General features: G+C 33.9%; 1 protein-coding gene across 9 annotated transcripts in view; it reads left to right on the top strand.

Annotated features, from left to right (window-relative positions):
- FUT8 (fucosyltransferase 8) overlaps window positions 1-22,752 on the top strand; it is a 95,200-nt gene that overhangs the window by 50,964 nt on the left and 21,484 nt on the right. For all 9 annotated transcript variants that reach the window (XM_030274153.4, XM_030274148.4, XM_041716586.2 and 6 more), the window contains 4 exons: window positions 7,345-7,460; window positions 7,578-7,746; window positions 13,642-13,756; window positions 19,737-19,974. In XM_030274153.4, the coding sequence (XP_030130013.1) occupies window positions 7,345-7,460; window positions 7,578-7,746; window positions 13,642-13,756; window positions 19,737-19,974 (638 nt within the window). The remainder of the gene's footprint in view (window positions 1-7,344; window positions 7,461-7,577; window positions 7,747-13,641; window positions 13,757-19,736; window positions 19,975-22,752) is intronic.

The following is a 22,752-nucleotide window of genomic DNA, read 5'->3' as shown; positions in this document are numbered from 1 at the left end:
ATGCTGGAATTAGATGCAAAATTGTGTTGACTGGACTCCATTCCGCTTTTTTGGAAATATGTTATTTAACAGTATTTCTGAGACCTTTCCTCAGAGTGTTTCTGTATCATAACCACAGGAGAATCTGAAATTCTAGCATGAGAAACCCTAAATGACTTTAAATACCAGTTGAACAGCCACTCATGTCCAGCTTCAGTAGTCAGTGCTCTCCAGGAGCCAGCTTGAGACTGGAAGATCTTCAAGGCATAGTTTTTTTTCCTGAAAGTAATCTGAGATTGGTGAAGTACTGGGCTTTGAGGGAAATGATGCATGACAATATAGGGTCTTTTCATTACTTTTACTGTGCCAAACCCTTGGTACTGTTTGCGTAGAAACATTATAATTAGGTTTTAGAAATATCCTGGTCAACCTGTATGATTAAAGTATTATATTATAATGTGGTACAGAATTTCAGTATCTCATTTCTTTGTTTTCCAGACAGAATAAGCTGTGTTGAAAATAGCTGTTAGCTTTAAAACTGTCCCATTTATAGTTTTGTAGCAGTGTGTCTGTTTGAAACGAGGCAGTAACCAGCAGTCCATGGATTGAGTATCGTGTGTCCTGGAAGAGATCACTAGTGCTGTGGGCATTCATTATAGAAACAAAACACCTCTTAGCTTCAGAAATCCAAATACACAGAAAAGATTACTTTTGCTCCAGATTAAATCTTAAAGACATAATTTATTTTAGGGTTTACTGATCAAAGACAGAAAGACTGGAACTATTATTGGAATATGATTTAATTGCTAGAATATTTTGTTTTGTTCTAAAAACCGTAATTACTGATAGTGGCATTTAAATCTGAGTGTTAAGACAACATTCTCTATATCAATAGAGCTCATAATGGGCATGAGGTAAAAAACTTGATTTTGCTGCCCTTTCCTACTAAGATTTTGTATCTAGAGAGCAAAACAGCACATGTTTTGTGGTTAAAACATAGAATATATGATGGTATGCAACAGGGCTAAGATAATGCTTGAAAATAGGAATATTTCAAATAAGAACTTCAAGTTATTTGTGGAGGAGTTTTTAGAAGATGAGAGTGCCTACCTGTAAAATTGAAACAATAAGCAAACATCTGATTACCTATACTGGTTAACTATACTAGTTAAAGTATTTTGGCACTATTAGATAAAATTTTTGAATGGTAAAATCTTCAAGTTAACAGAATTTACCTTAGTGAGCAAAGAAGTATTGTGAATGTTAGAAAATTATCATAATGAAAGCTAGTGCTAGCAATAATAGCTAGTTAGGGCAGGAAGGGGCAGAAGGCAGGTATGGTTACAGGAATTAGTAGTTTAATTAAACTGTAAGTTGTTTTTTAATTTCCCTTTTGAAGTTAGAGAAAATTAATACTTCGTCTTTAATTGTTAATTAATCTTTAAAATGCATTTTAGTGCATTTCAATTGCCTGGAGTTTCCCTATAATGAGTTCCTGAGACTCCTCTGACTTCCTTACCACCTGATAAAAGTGTCAATCTTTGGGATGGTTGAAAACAGGAGCTGGACTGTGCTTGTTTGCATCTCTCTATGAATGCCAACATACACTGACAAGAAGAGATCTTTCCATCCAGATCCTCCTTTGCTGCCAATTTATGTAGCAGCTCCTCATCCCCAAAGGCAACAAAAAAGAAAACCAAAAAATTACCCTGTGAAATATACCTTGTATGCATGCACAACCAACCATTCACAACTCAACAAAGGTCATATCTGTGAAAAGGCTTTATAAAATCTTGCTTAACCCTTTTTTCCTCTGTGATACTGAAATAATACCCGATTTTATAATTTTCTCCTGCTTGCTTCTTTTCACACAAGATGTGTAAGGACTGGAATTAGGGTTTTAGGGCAAGGATAGGTAGTTGTTTGGATTATTCTGGTTCTCAGCCAGTGCAACCGTGTGTATGTTTGACTTCAAAAAATATGTTGTTATGAATTTATGATTTTTTAAATATTTTTAATTTATTACCTGTATTGGTTAAGAGTAGTTCATATTTTTGCAAGGATTTTTGGTGAGAATGTTTTTTGATATTTATTTTCTGAGACGTACCTTGGCATGAGTGCAAGTTGGAACAGTCACATCTTTTTGAAAATGGTCTGAAATAAAAAAAATATTTTTTAGGAACTGCATACACTTTTGTGGTGCACTTCTGATTACTGGAAATTGCATTAGGTACCACATAGTTTTTATGGTGTATTTAAAAAGCCTTAGGTGGGAAGTTACTGTACTTTTTTTTTTTGCCAGTATGATGCTTTGTAAAAACCTTGCTTGTGGGCTAGAAGGAGGCACAGATTTGTATTAATGATGCAGAAGACAAATGGAATTAAAGGTGTTTTGTAGTGTTTGAGTTTTAGAAATTATGTGCATGAATATTGTAGTATAGTGAGTTGGGAGAGTTACCACAGTCTGTATATGATTATAAACAATATTGTGTGAGCAGATCTAGGTTGATTTTAGAAGCAGTCTAGATTTCATTAGTGCAAAATAGTAATAGATCTGAGTTTTTTATAGGCTATTGTTTTACCCATCTCTATCCAGTAGACCTGGAAGAGCCTTTTCAAGGACACTTATTACAGATTTAGTAGGTGTGACAGCAAAACTGGAAATATTTATTACAATTTTAGTTATTTAAGGGAAACTTGAGAGGGAGTAATAATCAAATCAAAGTATTACGTAATGTTGTTTCCTAAAACCAGTAGTTTTACCAAAATTTTTTACTTTCTTTTAGGATAATGATATGACTTCTAAAGACTGTCCCTGTTGCATTTGGATGATACAAGGCTTTTAGGAATAGGAGAGCTTAAAATTACAACTTTTGTAATGTCCCATTTTCTTGGGTGGAAACTGTGAAGCTGCGTATGCCTTCATCCTTGTCCTAGGCATTCGTTATTTTTACATTACATGAATGCTTCCTAATGTTCATGTGCTTCTTTATGCATTACTGGGTGGTAGTCAAATTCTTATATTTCAGGGTATTTTGATGAAAGATAAACCTGGCAGTTTAGAAACCAGTAATTTCGGAGTTCTCCTCAGGGAAATAGAAAATCTTGTTAAATGGATTCATACTGTGCTCATGTTATGAATACATCACTTTTGGAGTGTATTTGCTTCCTAGACTCTTTTAAATATTGCATTTTGTAGAACCTGCAATTCTTTTAATAAATGTGATAACCAGTTTCTTATTCTGATTTAGGAGTGTGTGTTGTAAAGCAGAACAGAGGTGGAAAAGGGCAAAATGTCATCAAACACATAAAACCAAATATCTCTACATGATATTTCTATAGTTCTGAGTGTAGCTTCAGAAAGAAGAGATCAGATTTTAATTTTGAAAGAGCACTAGAGTTGCTTTAATGTAGCTGGTGCTGAGGCTGGTGGAGAATCCAAACTCAAGATCAATGAATCATAAGCAACTCTATTAAAGTACTTCTGTCAATTTCTCTGGATAGTTTTGTGTCTAGTGAACCTGTAGAAAAAAATTAAAGAGGCTTGGATAGAAGAACAGTTTTGGGTTGATAAAAATTTAAATACTAAAGTACAGTTTCTTACTACATGTATTAAAAATATCTCAAGTTTGAAGCTGAGGGTATTGCACAGGCCAATGTGGGAAGAATTAAGAGAATTGAACTAAATGGTGGCCACCTCTGCTCTTTTTACTGTTTTTTTTGTGCAATTCTGAGTTAAGGGAAGCAAGGTGTGCAGTAGGTATAAATCAGTGTTGATCAGGGCTGTGCTGATCTAAATTGATAAGGGATACTTGCTTTTTATTTGCAGATAACATTGACTCTTTCAGTTTTATTTACTGAGGAGATTTTACTTAAGAAGGATGAAGTGACCGTCTGTATTCTGTTTGTTTGTGTGTGCTAGTGGTTGTTAATAATTCAACATGATTTTCTTCTTGGAGAAGAGAAAAAAGCGAGAGAAGAAAAGGCAATCATAATGTGGATTTAGGGAGTTATAAACCTTATATAAATGAAAATGGATATAAATGAAAAAAATGAGAAAGTATTTGAGTGTGAACTTGTGAAATCTTACATTTTTCCTTTTGCTGATAAATTAGTGTAACCTTTTAGATATCTTGGAAAGAGGAAAAGGTTAGAATGGTTTTTATAATTTATGGGGTTTTAAAAACTATTTTTACAATTATTTTACACAGTATGGCAGTTCTTCTAGCTAAATTGAATGTCACTATGATTAATTTTAAGGGGCTCTTTTTGCCTTCAGAGATCCAGATTAGAGATCCATTGCTTTGTCATTTCCCCTTTGTCATTGTACCTGAAGGTGATGAGAAAGTGGCCTCAGTCATATGGATTATGTACACAGAATTACTATTTTTTTAATCTGGATTACTGACAAGGGCTAAAGCAGAAGCAGTTTATCTCTGCAATGTAATCTTTTTGATATTTAAAATTATACAGCGACTATGGAAAAGATAATTTGTACTTGCTATCAGATGGTAGAAAGCAGCATGCAAACATCACACCTTGTAACTATTGAGAATTGAAATAAATCAGGTAGTTGGTTTATTAGCTTGACTGACCATTTAAGTGTTTGTTAATGGTGTTTATTTTGTGTTCATAACTTAATTACAGTTTTACCATAGTAATAAGTGAAGGATACTCTGTACTAGATGCTTACTGATGTGGTTTTTTATTACTGCTTATAATCATCTTAGTTTAGATGAACTTACTTTAAATTCACTTCACATATTTTAAAGAGTAAAATAGTTGTCAGAACTTCTATAAGAATTTTTTTTTTGGTAAGAATTCCTGTTTTGTAATAGGCATTCTTATTCATGAGTATGCATAATTACTAGGATATTCTGCATTAGAAGTTACCTGCATGCAGGATGCCATGAGACTAGACAAGGATTTTAATTCAAACGCTTTTCCCTCAAATGTTATATACAGCTCAGCTGAAGTACTTGTAGAGGGTAATAACTGCCAAGCTGTGCTGGTTGCAGAGAAGAATCTTTTCCTTAATTTTGAGACTGGATGAAAGTGAGGAAGACAGCAATTCCAAGTCTGATGAGGTAACAGATGTAGAGACACAACTGAAAAAAGAATAAGCTATCTTAGTTTCATCTTAAAAAGATGTGATTTTGGAAGTCTAAGCAACTGGTTTAGAGAATATCCCCCCATCCCAGCTCTTTTATCTAACAGTCTAAGTATAATAAAAATTTTTATTGCAGTGTGCCAAAGCAAGATGAATGTAAAATAGCAAAATGGTACTTTTCTTTTTAAGATCTTAATTATATCAAATGATCAGCATTACTGTGCTTCTTTCATATCATCCACAACCATCCTTCTGTAGGATTCTCTAATTGCTAATTACAGTCTTTCCTTATGCTAGGAGGATGTGTGCACTGTCTCAAGATTTCTTATGGTAATGGTTTTCTATCCTTTCGCCCTATTGTTCTTCACAGACTCTACCTTTAGGGTATGTGACTTGTACAGGATAAACTGTTCCATTTTTTTTCTGGTAATTTTGTGGTTAGTTGTTCTTTCACAACTCAAATTGTGGTACCAAGTTGGCAGATCACAAACACATTTCCATCTGGTAGTTTTAAATTAGTGTAAGAATGTTAATGTTTTTCAATATACTTTTTAAAGGCTTGTTTGTATTGTCTTGTACATGGCAATCCAATACTGTATCTCAGTAGGATATAGCACAGTACATTTGTTGTGCAATCAAATTTACAGATTGATTATTGAAACAGATTATATTTAGGGAGTACACATATTTAAGATTAGGATATTTTACACAGTTCTGACATGCTTGTTCCATCAGTGCATGAAAAAGCAGATGTACAAGCAGTTAATGATAATTTCTTTTTGTTTACCATGGTAGTTTTAGAACACAAATATTTTTTTCAGTAATTTAATTATCCCTAGTAGGATGGGGATAGGATAGCTTTAATCAGAAGCTTTAAGACTGCTGAATTTTTTACTAAATTTCTGTCCAGCTACGTAGCTGCTTCTTCCTCCACCTCTCCTACCCCCTTCTGAATAAAGGTGCTTAAATGCTGTGCTTCATGTGATGCACCTTTCTAATGCTCACATTATAGGTATTTGTTCTCTTCAGCTGTTCCAGGGAAAATGAACTTTTCATCAGTCCCTGAAATTTTATTGGCATTTAGTTATCCAGACCTGAGAGACATTAAAGAAATAACATCTCAGTAGGATATTTTAAATGCTTTCATTTCTTTTTAGCAGGGAGGATGCTCCCTCAAACCACTGTTTTCTCTATACCGGAGGCATCTTTTGTCTGTCAAGGACTCTTCTTGTGTATGGTGCTGTGAAACTCTGTGTGTTTATGTGCGGAGAGAATATCTGTTTCTTTTTATGCTCATATTTCTTTATGAAGGAAGAATCATCTTCATGTTCTGCAAGAATTCTGTATTCTTTGCAGTTCTAAAGTCTTACCATTGCACGTCTGCTTGCTCTTTTTCTTTCTGGGGTCAGCTCTTATAAAAGCTTATAAAACATGGAATAATTTTTAACCAGAAGGACGATTTCTCTTGAAATGAAAAAGGTTTTTATTTTCCCTGTATTAAATTTGTGAGGCAAGAAGAAGTTAGCATCTAGTTTTTAAACATTAATAATTTTGCTTTATTAATATCTGGATTCAAGTTGAGATGATGAACAAACCTCAGTATTGCCCTCAGGGCTGATTGATGGCTCATAGATTTTAGTATATGTGTTTCCATACTTCTCCTGTGCTCATATATCAGAAATCTAACAGAGGGATGTTACAATTGCTGGTGTTTTTTTAGGTGATCTACAATTTAGAATACTAGAGTTTTCATAAAAAAATCATGATAGTGGTACACTTAAGAATCTGAGTCCAGGCAATACGTTGAAATCATCCTGTGTGGATGTGTAGGAAAACTCAACTGGAGATCAAGTGCTGGAGCCCTGGTTCTCCAAGAAGACATGGCCAGGGTTCAAGAGCAGAATGGCTTTGTGTGCCAGTCAGGTTAACAGTTAAACTGCCACAGATATTATTTTCAAAAGCAGAGCCTTGGATTGTTCTTGATGAGTGGCAGTCTTGTAAACAACACAATTTAGGATCAGGCTGCATTTCCTTGCAGCTGTGTTGTGCACTGTTTTTTCCTATGGGATTGTGCTTTTAAAATCATCTTTATGTTAATATGTTTAATTTCTTCTGGTTTGAAGGAAATCTGATGAAGGTTTATCAGTAAAAAAGTATGAAATAAAAATGAGTGGAGAGCTGAATTGTTAATGCAAGTAATTTATCGAATAATTATATTTATAAATCATGCAATTTCTTTATTTTCTGTATCATAGGATACCAGATGGTCCAATTGATCAGGGACCAGCTGCAGGAAAGGTACATGCTTTAGAGGAGCAACTTCTAAAGGCCAAAGAACAGATAGAAAACTATAAGAAGCGGACAGGAGATGGTTGGTAGATAATTTTTCTTTTAATTCTAAAACAAGTTTTGATTTGGTGTTTTAATCACAGATGTATTGGCTTCTTTATAAGTACTGATGCTTTTATGCCTTTTTTTTTTTTTAAAGTTGAAGGCCTTGGAAAAGACCATGAAATACTGAGAAGGAGGATTGAAAATGGGGCTAAGGAACTTTGGTTTTTCCTCCAGAGTGAACTGAAGAAGTTAAAAAATCTAGAAGGAAGTGAACTACAAACACGCATTGATGAATTTCTGTCTGATTTGGGTCATCAGGAAAGGTACTTCCATCAGTTGGTTCTGACCTTTTTAACTGTCATTATGTTGTTTAAAGATGTGTGGCAATTATATTTTTCATTGTTGTTAACCATCAGGCCTCCTTATTGTTGGAGTACTTTTTGTATTATATTAACATATTCTGTATGAGTTTTGTTTGTGCTGAACAAAATTAATCCAGGAACTGTTAAAAATTCAGTGACATCTGTCTTTAAGCATATTATAACTGCGTTCCCAACAGGACTGCTATGACAGTTTGTGTCTCATCAGTAAACAGCTACACAAAAATAGTTGAATTAACTAAATATACTACCTTAAATCAGTGCTCTGAAAAAAAGCCATGATCTTTATATGTGAACATCAGTAATAAAGCAAGAGCCTTTGAAAATAATGATATAGTAAAGGGAAAAAATTATTAGAATTTTCAATTCCTTAGAAATAATGCAAACACTATTTAAAACATAAAGACCGTATGAATTTGATTATTAATATGGGCAAATAGTATAGTCCATTAAATTTTGTAATTTAATATTCCACAATTCCAAAATCCATTTTGTCACAGATTTATTGAGTTGAAAGTGAGAAGGGACTATTCAATTATTGAGAATTATTATTTATATAGAAGACATGATTAAATTTCATCCAATTAGTTCTCTGCCAAGTGCAGTTTTATATATTTGACTGAAATAAAAGTAGTGCTCGGCTGAAGCGGAATTTTCTGAAAGACTTGAGATCTTCACTTGAACAGTGAATTGACAGAGAAGTGTCACTTCCCTGGGCCTTTTGTCTCAATAGTTATCTCCTCTCAGAAATATTTATTTTCCACAGAAGTTATTTCCATCTGGGCTTCTTGAACTTTAGGTCATGGATTCTTATGTACCTTTTAAACTATGCTAAAAACTGGAGCAAGTAGTCTAATACCAGACTTTCTGAACATTTGTCATGGTAACAGAATCACTTATGTGCATGTTATTGCTCTGTTTATAAAGCCAGGATGAGGCAGTGACTGCAGCAAAACTTTGATTAATGCTGTGTGTGTTTGATGCCAGAAGGTTCTTATGTTGCTTTCTCCCAGAATGAGTCCTTTTCCCTAGTCCTTTCCATTGTACACCAATGATTATTAATTCATTAAGTCTTAATTTTTAAGTTTCTGCATTTCTGACACCCTTGTGTTCACTATACTTCAGGATGAGGTGAAGCCTGTTCGAAAGGTGCATAAACTCCTTTGCATTGCGTTATAAAACTGCCCTGGTAGTTATGAGATGAATCTCACTGTGGTACTAAAAGAAGTTTGTATATGATGCAAGCAATCACAACTGCTCTTTTTTTTTCCTCTGAGAATTTTTGTGTTGAGTACAAGTATTCTTTCAGTTGTCAAGGCGGTTATTAAATATAGAATAATCTGAAGTTTATTTAGTCTTTGTAATAGATCTGTGTAGACCTTCCTGTCTCCTCAAAGAAGACTAAAGTTATTTAAACTAAAATCAAACAGCCATAAACTATTTTTTATTAAACTGAATCTAAACAATCTGTTTACAGTGTAGAAATTCAAAGGAATTGCATTATAAAAAAAAATTAAAAATGTTTGTGTAATATTCAGCCTGTGTTCCTGGTGCATTTGCAATGTTGCCTTCAAGCAGTAGAATTATCTTGTGTTGCAGAATGCACAGCTTGGTTGCCTCTAGTCCTGAGGAAGTTTTTTCCTGCACCTTTGAGGTCAAGCTGTCTCCTTCTTTCTCTTTAATCTTTCAGTCTTTTGTGTGAATTGCAGGAAAATTCTCAGTTTGTGTGCACATCCTTTGGCATGTGATGCACTGCTGTCTCTTTGCCCTTACAATGCAAAGTACCTCCCCAGGGAAGGAGCACTCTCTTCTTCCTTCCACACTGTCCATCTGCTCACGTCTCTGAAAGGAACACAACATAAGTTTGGAATGAGCAAATCAGATGTTTGTCATTGACTCTGAGAAGGACAGGTTTTTGTTCTGGTTTTTTTTTTTTTTTTGAGTTTTTTTGTTTTGGGGTTTTTGTTTGTTTAGGGTGGTTTTTTTTTTGTTTTTTTTTTTTTTTTTTTTAACTTATTGCCTGATTGTTGGTTTGGTTTTTTAAGTACATGTGCCCTTTAAAATTGTTTTTAAAGGAATTAAGCCTATTGCCAAATGCTCTTTTGTTTACAGTGCTGTCTTAAAAAGTTATTTTCGATAAATGGAATACTGCAAGTGCAGCTGCTATTACTTAATTTTATACATATACATTCACATAAATATACATAAAGATATCTGAGAAATTTTAATATGTATTATAATCTACTGTTTGGATTAGAAAGATTTGTGTTAATTATAAGTACTTAAAGGAATTTTTCATGCTGTCCTTATGTGGGAAAACAAAGAGGTGGGTATCAAATGATGAAGTAGCTATGTAAGGAAAGAGGCCCATACTTGTTTTGTTTGTAAGGAAAGCCTTCTGTGACACAGATTAGGACTTGCTTTGTAAGAGACGATAAACTTTGATTTCTGTGGTTCTGGACAAGTAGTATTAGAGTTTTTTGTTAATTTTGGTGATGTTAAGGAAATTGTTTACTACTCATATAATAGTGCTACTTGCTGGATGCCTTAATTACTCTTTGTTGGCTGTGCCTTAGGAGCTGTGTGGATTTTCTCTAGGGCAGTGCTGGTCTTGCCTATGTTTTTGTCAAGTATTTCAGTACTGATTCTGTTTGAGAAACAGTGTTGCCTAACACAAGAGTTTCCTTGAGAATTACATTACTGTATTCTCATAGTTGCTATAGGGAAGAGGGCTGTTGAGAGTAAATTCGTCTAAACATTGGAAAGACTATTTGATATTGAGTTATTAAAACAGAGCAAATTTATCCTCTAGTTGTCATGGTTGTTTCCTGTGTTGATAAAAGTTGTTTGCAAGGTGGCTGTTACTGAGTTTCATTCCTTCTCCTGGGGAGTAGCTGCCATCAAGGATTTTGTGGTAACCGGCCAACATTTGATGCACAGTATTTGGACAAGATTTCACATTATTTCCTTTGAATTACATCTTTTCCTTTGAGTTTTTATTTGTTGATGTAAAATATTTAGGAGGTTTAAATTTTGTCATATGAGTACTGGAATAAATGTCTAGACTGTTAAAAACATCAACCCTTCCCTCTTTATTTTGGCAATCAAATACAGATGAAACACAGCCAGATTTTTTCCTCCATTCTGCTTTCCAGGAACAAAATACTTTTAAGTGCAGCTCCAAGATTTATTTTGCGGTATGAAGCAACAACAGCAACAAGTTGATGATGTTGGTTGGTAACCCAGTGAAAGACCAAGTTTGATGCAGTGAATATCTGCAGTGCCACTGTGTCAAGTTTCCTGCCATTTCAGCACCTGCAGTAGCCTCTAATAACCCTGTGCAGGCTCATCCTTTGTCTGCGCTGAGCTATCTTGGGCTCATGGATCACCACTCCCTGTGCTTTTAACTCTCTGCACGGGGCACGACCCAGGTCTTTGGTATTTGTGTCTCTTCTAAATCTGTATTAGTAAGTTATCACAGTGATCTGTCACACTCAAACTCTAGCAGATGTGGCTAGAAAATGCACATTTCTGAGCAGCAACAATCAAAGAAAAAAGGGCTCTGTGACTGTGTCTCAAAATAGCATTACCTTTAATCATTTCTGTGTGATAACACCTGTGAATTTTTCACTTCCTGGTTTACTTCAGGGTTTTATAATTTTTTTTTGAAGAAGATTATAGATACTGTCTGAAAACTCTTTCATGAATTTATAACATTTCCTGCAAATCATTTGATACTTTTTATGGTTTCTACTGAGCAAAGCTGCCTTTACTTAATGTGGTGAGTCACTGAGGCTGTGTAAGGACACTCTCACCCGTTTCTCTTACCTCAAAAACTATCAAAATAATTATATTTCATCCATGAGGCTGATGATTAAAACTAAGCTACTGCCTTTCCTTTGTTGTGGTCACCATGGCCAGTAATATAAATTTCTGTAGAAACAGGAAAAATTACTTAAGAGCTGACAGAATTTTTAATTGGTAAACTTTGTATTTTCAGTTATTTTTTCAATATTTAATGGAAATATATTTCTGTAAAGGATAGGGAGAGTACACCAATTACTTATGCTACAGAAAAAACTTTTTTAAGGATAATGAAAGAGCATTTTAAAATGGTTTAAAACGTGGCAATGTGGTTGCACAGCTGCTTTTAATGAATTTTTTTTTCATTTTTAAATGTTTAAATCTTATTTGTATTTTTTCTTCAAACACTCAACATGGTTACATCCTGATTGGGAGGAAAAACATATTTAAACTCCCAAGAAAATGCATTGGTTTCCTTTTCCAATATGCCTACTAGCCTATGTGTTTTCTGTAAATAGGGAAGCTGTCTTAAGAGGAGCAGACCTTTTATCTGTTCAGTTATCTGTATATAATGCATTGTATTAGAACTAGTCCATCATTAGTTTTGTGGTAATTCTCTTTAAACTGTATGTGCAAGTTACTGTGTTATGTGTCTGTAATAGTTACTGATTTAAAACTTGTCACTGGTGATGCTTTAAATTAATTTTTATGCAAAGCCACAATAGGGTGTTTCAAGCTCAATTACCTTGTAAAAGAAAATCAAGTTTATACAGTTTCAGATTAGAATGTAGATAAGGTTCTTCCAATTGATAGACAGAAGGTGAGGATTACTGCTGCTGGATAATTTGGGTAAAATATTTAATACAATAATAGATGCTATAGTCATTGTCTCTGTTACTCTGTATAGAAGCATGGGGATAAAGACCAGACTGAGTGTATGAGAATAAAATTACAGATCCATAAATCCAGTTATTAAATTAGAAAGAAAAGTTTGTCTGATAACTCTGCTGATAAATCAAATTAGGTCAGCTCTATCTTTATCTCAATGTTTACTGCTTCAATATTGTGCCATTGAAGTAGTTTGCTAGTAGGTGTATGCAGCCTGCTCCTCTTAATTATGGACAAGGGGTAGCCTTGGCTGATTGGATTTGTGCTGCCAGTGCTAACAAGTGCTGCCAACAGCTTGACAAGACCACTTCAAATGTTGTTACAAAATGTGTTTTTCTTACCCTCACACTGTTTTTTGGTCACCTCCCAAATTTCTCTGCCTTTGTTCTGTTGCTTCTCTTTCTAGTGCTCAAACTTTTGCTTTATCAAGAATTTCAGGAAATAAACAGCAGCATCTGAAGTTCAGATGAAAGTATTAAGAAAAGTGGTTCAAACTTATATCTTTAGCACTGTTATGGAGAAATGTTTAGCAATATTAAATATTCTCAATCTATGAAACCAACTCTGAAATGACTGGTTCTGAGTTGGGCCATCCTTTACTTTTAGAATAACCATTAACATTTCTAGAAACACTTTGAATAGTTTGTCTCTAGTTTTCTATTTCTTCCCAAAAGCCACAGAGATTAAAAAGAAGTTTTTTCCAGGGTGGTGCTGTTTGGACAAAATCAGTAATTTTGACTTACCTGCAAATTTTAACAAATGTCATGTAACATTTTTGTTTTCATGATCATGAGTTCTTTATTTTCTTATTTGGCCAATGAAATGTTATAACCCTAAGAAGTGAATCTCTAATGTATTAAATAATCTCAATTTAGTATTTGATAGTTCCTCAAAATTCATGTTTTGTAGTATGGATTTGCATGGCCATGACTTTGTTAGAATTTTTAATTGCTAATGGGTGTGGAACAACTGTTGGATGAAGGACGCAGTCAGTCTGTCTTGACTGCTGTTTGAATTGTGCAGTGGGAGGTAGCATGAAGAAACTGATTTTGAAGCTGCAATTGAAATACCTCTTTAATTTATCTTTGGTTTCATTTAATGCTCCAAATTAGTAATATTAAGATTGTTTTCCTTTGTTGTTTATAGGTCAATAATGACCGACTTGTACTACCTCAGTCAAACAGATGGAGCTGGAGATTGGCGAGAAAAAGAGGCCAAAGATCTAACAGATTTGGTACAGAGAAGAATAACTTATTTGCAGGTAAGAGGATTTTCTTCTTCTTATATATGTAGCTAAAACCTTGCAATAGAATAATTACATCACAGTTTAAAAATGAATGTTGTTGTATGAATGAATTATGTAGAAAATAAATCATTACATATGTGTCAAGCATTATTTTATATGTATATGGAAGGTAATATTCTAAGGCAATCATTGGGGCTTGTATTTTTCTTGTTGGTTATTTTGGTTTATTTGTTTCTTTGTGGGTTTTTTTTGGATCCGCAATTTTTACTGGGCTCTACTTACCAGTTTGAATTGTTCACTTTATTGTAAAAGATAATTGTCTGGTTGATTTTAAAAATTTTATTATTTAGAGTATCAAAATGCATTAATATGCATTGATATATTTGCATAGTTTTAAAATCAAAATTTAAAAGTCCTTGTATCAAACTTCTTAACTAGCAGCCCATTTTTAAAAACGTAAGGAAGCAACACTGAAGTGCTTGTATAGTGTATTATCCAGTCCTAGATTGTTTCAACAGATGTTTGAGACTTCTCTAGATGCTCATATTTTTGAGTTGATAAGGCCTTTTAAGTATATGTGCTGGTGTGTCTTTGTGTGTGTGTATAAAATCTAAATAAAACTTGATCTGAAGGTGTTGGGACTTCTTTTCATGACTGAATGCATGCCGCTATATATGTAGTGATCAAAAGGATGTTTAATGTAGTCTGTTTTATTTGTACTTGGTTTATTTTTTATGGCATGTGTGCAGCTGTTTTATATGGTCATTCCTAATGCCTGATCTTTTCTCTTGTGTAAATAGCTGAATTTGTTTCTAAGATTTTCATTATTTCACAGTTCAGCTGTTGGAACCTTCTCTTCTATGACCAAGCTATGTATTTGTTGCTTGTTAAATAAAAAAAGACACCCTTCTGAGGAAAAAAACATCTCTCTAAATTGTGCAGGAGTCATCACTTTATTGTACTTCAACTCCTTTCTGAGAACTGTTCCTTATTTTCTCATTTTGATACCACTGTTTGTCAGTAGTATACTGTAACTGCTTTTCATGCTGATAAATATAGCCTTTCTCTACCTTTTCTTTGTCTTTTACTATCCATTTGTTGTTGTCCTATTTAGTAAAATAACTGTGCAAGTCATCAAAAAGAGCACAAATTTATTTGCTTTAACAAATATGCACCAATGTAAAGCAGTTAAATGGTTTGAAATTGCACACATTTATATACCTCTATTAATAATAAAACTGTCTTAAAACAAAAATAAAATTAACAAACTTTTCCCCTCAAGTTGGTGCCAAAAAGAACTATATGGGACATATTTGTAATTGTTTTTTTAGTTAAGTATGAAAGGACTGCATAGCTCTTTTCTGGTACATGTTGAACATTGACAGCTGCATTATTTTGGGACATCTCCCTGGGAAGTCATTTAGCTGAATGATTGTGAATAGTGATGACTGCTACTTCATTTGGATGACATTACCATAAATTTGATTTAATGAGGCTACATGTAACTAGTTTCCTATAGTTGGAGCAACATTTAAAAAGATAGGACTTTATGTTTAAGGAAAAGGCCTTATTTTCAGAGTTGTTTTTTATCAAACAGGTGAAGAAAATGTGCAAGAGAAGTCAGATAAGAGCACCCTTAGTGCTGTAATCAAGTGAATAAATGATTATGAAGGCAGCAGTTTTCTGTCCCTTCTCTTTTGCGCCTATTTTTGTTCTGTTTATTTTAGGAAGTTTGTGATTCATCATGCAGTCTTGCGATAGTAGAATATTTTTGCCTCTGATTTAGAAAAAAACAACAAAACTTTTTATTCAGCTTTAAAGGTTAAAAATACAATCAGGTGAGAAAGGTTGCTAAGTACTCAACAACCATCAATTATATTAGCCATAGTTTGCCATATTCAAGTCATATTCTGCCTTACTATTGGGCAACTAAATAGTATGTATGCAAAGTGACTTTTTTCACAATACTTTTTTTCTGAGCTTTCTGGACTTCACAGTATTTTTGGTGGTTTAATGTGTCACTTAGGTTTTTCTGTCTTAAAGTGTATTAAATCCTGTCCCTCACATTAAAATTACTGATTAATGTTTTTAACAAAAGTCCTCATGCTAAAATGACAAGAACAATAAAAAAGGCTTTGGGCACTTTGCATACATGCAAGGGGATGCACCCCATACAACTGTAATCAATCAAATCAAACGTATCTTATATGGTTTCAGTATAATAACCACCTAAGGAAGTGTGGTTACTGTGGGTATCTGTGTGAGGTTTTCTCTAGGACTGAGGAGCCCAGTGTGTTAAAGTCCATCTGCATGCTGGGATGTTTCTCTCAAGCCGAAACTTGTGTGTCACAGGAGGGTAGGGGCAAACTATAGGAATTTGTTTTAGAGGAAGGTTTGAGATCTCAGGCTCTCAAATCAAATACCTACTATTTCTGACTAGGGAGAAAAGAACATTTTCTTCCAGCAGCTGGAAGAAACTTCCGATGGTTTGTTTGGACTTTTTGTTTCTTTGTGTGGATTTTTTCTGCCCCCAAAGTCATGAGGGGAGCTCGTATGAAAAGGAAGGATTACAAATGCCATGACAAAAGAAGGGTGATAAAAGATTGTATTAGTTGTATTTTTGATAACTAGTTTGAGAAACACCCATTTTTGACATATTTCTCAAAAAAAAAAGTGATTTTCCAAAGGTTTTAGGTGGGACTCTTTTCTCCAACAGACTGTGTAGCATCAAAGAATAAAATGTCTATTGAAAATATAAAAAAAGAACAACTTTGTTAATGAGCATCACAATGTGTTTATGGGGTTTTTCTGTAAATGGTAGCAGAGTGCTTTCCCACTCCTCTCTAATCTGTTGTGATTAATTGGATTAACTACATTTCTCTGAACTGTGTTTATTAACACAGTTGTTTCTCATACAATAAAATGTATATTAAAGAGCAGGGTTTACTTTTGCCAGTTTGTCATGTGTTTTGATGGTTGACTACACACTTGAAGGCACTGGAAGGTGGTGAGGCATTGAGGCAGTGCTTGGGACATTATTCCCACCTGAGCCTGCTTGCTGTGAATAGGCCAACCAAGAGCCCTGGAAGAAGAATACAGTGGAAACCCTGAATTTTGTGAGAGCAACAGTATATGCCCATGTTCTTTGTGATGAAATACCATTAAATCCATCTTGCCAGTTGCAAAAATCTGCTTTTATTTTAGATGGTATTCTCTTCCATAGAAATATGTAATTCTAACCATTTTGCTATTCTGAAAATTTGTTCATTTTTTTCAGTTGCATTGTTCATAGAAATTATTCAGAGGAAGATAAAAGGTGTAAACTCTGGAATGGTTTGGTGATCTAATCTTCTATGTATTGAATTATGTTTTGTGTGATTGGTCAGCTGTAGGTTTTTGTTTGTTTGGGATTATATGTGGGTTTGTTAAATTTTTCTTTGGAATTTTTTTTTGTATTTGTTTTTACTCCAGTTTTATGGCTGTTACATTACAGGGCTTGACATTCGTGGAGGTCCCTTTCATCCCTGTCTTGATTATATAGATCATTAAATTGGAGATAGGAGTGTGATCAGCAGTGTCATTAGAGTTGAGAACAGAATGTACTACCCACTCAAATCAGGGGTTTATAATCCTTTTCTGTGACTTTGTGCTAGGAGGAAAACTCTTCTGTCAGTCCTCATTGGTTTTAAAATTGACTGTTATCCTTTATCATCTCAATACTTTTAACTGGTTTCTTTGGTTGGCAGTTTTGGTTATGAACACCCAAGCTATTCTGATGCTTGAAATGTAACTTTTCTTTCTTATCAATGGGTAATATTTTCACCTTTTCCTGGAAACACCAGTTGAAACTGCAATATATCCAAGTATCTCTACTTCCCTTTTTTTTTTAAATTCTCAATAGACAATTTAAACTCAAATATTGCCTTGTCTTTTTGCTACTTGAGTTAGCAATTTGAAAAAAACCCACAGTGATAAAGAAATTAGTTAAATAGATTCCTTTTCAAGTCATAAGCTAATACTAATATATCTAGTTTTTAGATAAGTCTACAAATAATGAAAAAACACAAGTAAGTGCATTATATTAACATGATAAGCAGTCACACTATCAAATTATATTTCATTGTGTGATTACTACTTGATTTCCATAATATTGTTCATAAGCTACTATATGAAGCTTTCATTTGCATGAAGTGAGAAGGGCACACCTTGGCAATATTTCAAATATGCCATTGATTAAATGCTTTCATTGTAAAGGACACAAGAATTTGGAGTTGATGCAAGTGTATAAAGCATTATCTAAGGGCATTTGCTAAAACTTCACAGAAATTACCCCTTTCAAAAACAATAGTGTTTTGGCTTTAGGTAACAAAGTAACCTCCAGAGACTCCTCCTCCTCCCTGGTAGGACAGGGAGGAGAATTAATGGGAAAAAACCCCAAACAAACAGGAAAAAAAACCATAAAAAAACCCATTGTGGGTTGAGATAAGAACAGCTTAATAACTGAAACCAAGCAAAATATGATAACATTAATGACAATAGTAATAATAAAAATATAATACTGCTGATAATCGTGATATGAGGATGTATTTTTTTCATGGAGCTCTTTCTTTGTGGACTTATACAGAATACTAGTAAGGCCTTCTTTCTCTTCTGAAAAGTTGTGGGAAATACATTTGTTGTAATTTCAAAAGATACCTGTTGGGTTTAGTCTCAAGTTATCCATTAAATTTGTGATGACAAAAGTACTAGTCCGAGGAATAAAAATTGGGAATGAAATTTTTATTTCATTTTTTGGTTTCATGCCAAGTTAGGCTTTGAATCAGGTGTATTTAAAATGAAAAAAAAAAAAATGCTGAAGGTACAGCACGTGTTCTAGAGTTTTGGGTTTGTTTTGGATGTTTCATCATTCCCTGCCTGCACCCCCCACCCCATCTGAATTGTCATCCCCTCCTTTACATAACTGAATGCACAAATTAATTTTATTTTAAAGTATTTTAGGACTCATAATATTCAGATTATTGTTAGGATCACTTGAAGCAGGGATCTAAGTTTTCCAGATTGGGATCATTGTTTTTTGAAGATTTGATTGTTGCAAATTTACAGAAATTTTTATTTAAAGTTTAGATATGAAAGAAACAGAATTTATATTGATGCTCAAATATCAGTATTTGTACACCTTATCTGAAACTTTAATCCTGGATATGTTATGGAAGACCTTTCTGGAATTTAGAAGTATGTCTATAGCCATGCAAGTATGAATATGTACAAAAGGAGCACTATCTTTTATGTAAAGAGAAACTTCTGTTGATTATGATGTTGTGTTGTCCACATACCTAAAAATTCCACACACCTAAAAATATTTCTTAGTTTGTAATTTTAAGCATAGCATTCATACAATGTAGGCATTTGCCTTCTATCTTGTGGTTTCTTGGTTTGTGGAAGTGAAATAGGTTATTTTATGGAAAGTGTATGCAGATTAAAATTCTGTCCTTTATCAGTCTGTTCGGGAATGTGTTTTACATTCTGTATTTACTATGTGGTCAGGTAGCCTGGGAAGCAGTCCCTTAATGTTCTGTACATTGTAGACAGGTGGAAATTTTCTTTAATGAGATGACATGCATGCTTATTGAAAGAGAGCTAACAAACTGGAAAAAATGCCAAAGGAAAAAGCTGAGAATCATGTTGATGAAATGTGAACTCTGAGTCCAAATGTTGGCTTTTTCTGACAGATTTACAAATGAAAAAGTAATTTAAAATCTTGAATGTATTCTATTTTATATTAGGATAGTGAAGTATGTTCAATAAGTGTTCATGTTCACAGTGAAGAATTCACATAAAATTTTCATGGAGCTGAAGCTTACTCATCCATTTTAGTAGGAGATGTGTTATAGCAGGGTGGCATTTGTGATTTATGACATTTGCCAGTTTTTCAAGAAAAACTCAAGTGTTTGGTGTAGCCTTCTCTTCAGCTCCACTTTTTCACCCATCCTTACAGAACCCGAAGGATTGCAGCAAAGCTAAGAAACTTGTGTGCAACATCAACAAAGGCTGTGGCTATGGCTGCCAGCTTCACCATGTGGTGTATTGCTTCATGATCGCGTACGGCACGCAGCGCACGCTCATCCTGGAGTCGCAGAACTGGCGCTACGCCACGGGCGGCTGGGAGACCGTGTTCCGTCCCGTCAGCGAGACCTGCACCGACAGGGCGGGCTCCTCCACCGGCCACTGGTCAGGTAAGGCTGAGCCACCCCTATCACTCCTGGTTCTGTGCGCCTTCGCTCACGTAGAATTAATGTGTTGTCTCTTCTGTCTTGTGTGGAGCACTCTATCTGTGGCTGCAGCTGTGTATGTAAGCACCTTTTACATCTTATTTGCCCACTGTATTAAAAAACATTCCTTCATAAGATAGCACTTCATTGGCAGAGTTTTTTTAATACAAAAGTTTCGTATTTGGGATTTAAATTACAATTTTTCAGCAGGGTGCTACTGTGTTCTCTGCTAGATATTAATCTAATTTTCATGGGAGGAGAGTATTAAATAGAGGCTATTGTTAATAAACTTTTTAAGAAAAAAGGGATGTTTCCAATATTAAGCAATAGAAATATAAAATAAATGGTATCCAATTATCACACCCCAACAAAATAAACAAATAGTTGAAATAACTTCTAATGCAAGATGAACAGATGCAAAATTGATGCTGTAAAAACAATGACAATGTTAAATATGAATTTTTATTTGTATATCAGCAAGTTGGTCCATTCTTATATCATGCTGAACAATTTGCCTAGAATAAGTAGATGGACACTGATGATTGAAGGATCAGGTAGCTTTGCTTGTGTAAAAACAATGTTTGTTTTAAATGACATCTTTCTCCATGTGATTGGTAATCAAAACATATCAACATCTTCAGTCTTTTCACTAGGACGCTGCATATCCTGTGCGTATAGAATCTTGAAGCAACTATTAAAGTTTTACAGGTCTGAAATTAACTTAATCAGATGTACAAAATCCAGTTTACAGGTTGCATGTAAACTTGTGTGTTTACGCATTGAAACAGCATTTGCACATTAAAATAGCATCTGTTCTTCAGAGCTTCAAGATGCTACAAAATTAGGTTTGAGAATTCTAGTGAGTTTTGTGAATGAGATTTTTTTTTTTTTGCAAAAAATGTTTCTTGCAAATGGTTGGATGTTTTATAAAAACAACTATAAATGCACAACAGATATTGAGAACTGCAGATGAAATTTTATTAGTGTTTGGTGAAGTTAGTAAGTGAGACTACAGTCTGGACAGGGCTTTCAGTGGACTCTTCTACATGATTCATGAATTTAGATGCAGGCAGTTTTGTGAGGAACTTTTGAGCACAGTAAGTTGGAAAACAGTGCACTCATGCACACATGGCTTCAAAAGGTCATATGTTTTCATGAAAATCTGTTTAAATAGATGATGATTTTCTGCAATATAGACTCTTGCTGATGAAAATACAAATAACGCTATACAAATGTTAGTTTTATTTTAGGTTCCTACAGTTTGGGTTCTTCTATTTTTCTTTTTTCTTTTTTTTCTCCTTTTCAATTAGTTTCTAGATGCAATCAATTATTTTTAAAATAATGAATGCCACTAATTTGAATTTTGATGTTCTAGAGCTAGAGGGCTATGAAAGACAATCTTTCTGTAGTCAGCCTGTTGGCCAGCCACACATGCTGTAAACTATGTTAAATTCTGATCTTGTGCAACAGCTTGGTCGGTGAGAATGAATGATGCTGACAAGGGATCTCTTTACCAGCCTCAGCCTGGCTTCAGTAGGAGTTGTCACTGGATACCTAATTGATGCTAAATTTTAAAGACAGTTTATCTTGCTGAAGATTTCTGTGTGCTTTTTATGTCTCCCTAAATCTATATATATTTTTATTTACTTGTATATCTGTTTATTTATTCCCTGTTTTTTCAAGGACAAATAAGTCTGAAGTTCTTAACTCTAGTTAGGAGCAGCTTGTTTGCAAAACCACACCTTTAATTTTTTTTTTTCTCTATAAATTCTGAAATCAGCATAGGATTTTCTATATTTTCAAAATAAATAAATTAAAGTGCATTGACATTTATAAATTTTCTTTTTTCATAAACAAAATATTTCTCCTATGTAGTGTAGGGATTTTAATTTTTTTTTTCAAAATTATGTTTCAAAAATATTCATACAAGTGAATAGTTTTAGCAAGTGTTCAATGTAAATTATGGAAATAGGCCAACAAGTCAGAAAAATATATTCTCTAAGAGAGATGCTTTCATGTAATTTACAGACCTGAATAGATAAAGATTTAGTAAAATGTGCTTCATGACAAAATTGTTTAAATTTGTACATCTATTAATTGCTCCTGCTTGATATTTTTTAGTTTTATTCACAGCACAAAATTTTGCAGATTCTGAACTTTATCTTCAGTGAAACAATTTAGATTGTAATACCTTCTCCAAGAATTAAGATACTTACATAAGCTGAGAATGCATATAGTTCTGAAATTTTCTTTGCCAGGTCCTCTCCTAACTAGGTATAAAAGCTAAGCTTGTTTTTGGAATTTGGGAAGTAGAGTGAATTTTAAGGAGTAAGCTGATATTTGCCTGATAGCAGAAGATTAGTAAGATGTGTTCTCATTGGTGAAGAATTAAGGGTCAGCTCAGCCCAGGTGGTGTCTTGCAGGAGTTGTTCTTTGTGTTTGATGTGGTAGTTCTGGAATTAAGTTCAGCTTTTCTGGCTTAAATATATTCTATTGCAGATTTCTGTAAATACAACAGTTATTTTACACTGTGGCATAAGTTTTCCTTGTCCTTTGTTTCCCTCATACTGTCATTCTAGAGAAAAAAAATCTTGAGAGATGGTTGTATATATGCTCTTCTTAGTTCTAAAATTATATCTTGCCTGTAACTGCATCTTTCTTGTAGTTTGTTTTTCCTTTGATATCTATGGTCAAACTGTTTGTGAATAATTTAGGTAGGAATTTTTAATAAAAAGCATGAAT

The sequence above is a fragment of the Taeniopygia guttata genome, chromosome 5 (genome assembly GCF_048771995.1).
Source record: "Taeniopygia guttata chromosome 5, bTaeGut7.mat, whole genome shotgun sequence".
In the NCBI taxonomy this organism is placed as follows: domain Eukaryota; kingdom Metazoa; phylum Chordata; class Aves; order Passeriformes; family Estrildidae; genus Taeniopygia; species Taeniopygia guttata.
This window is presented reverse-complemented; position numbering and strand designations above follow the sequence as displayed.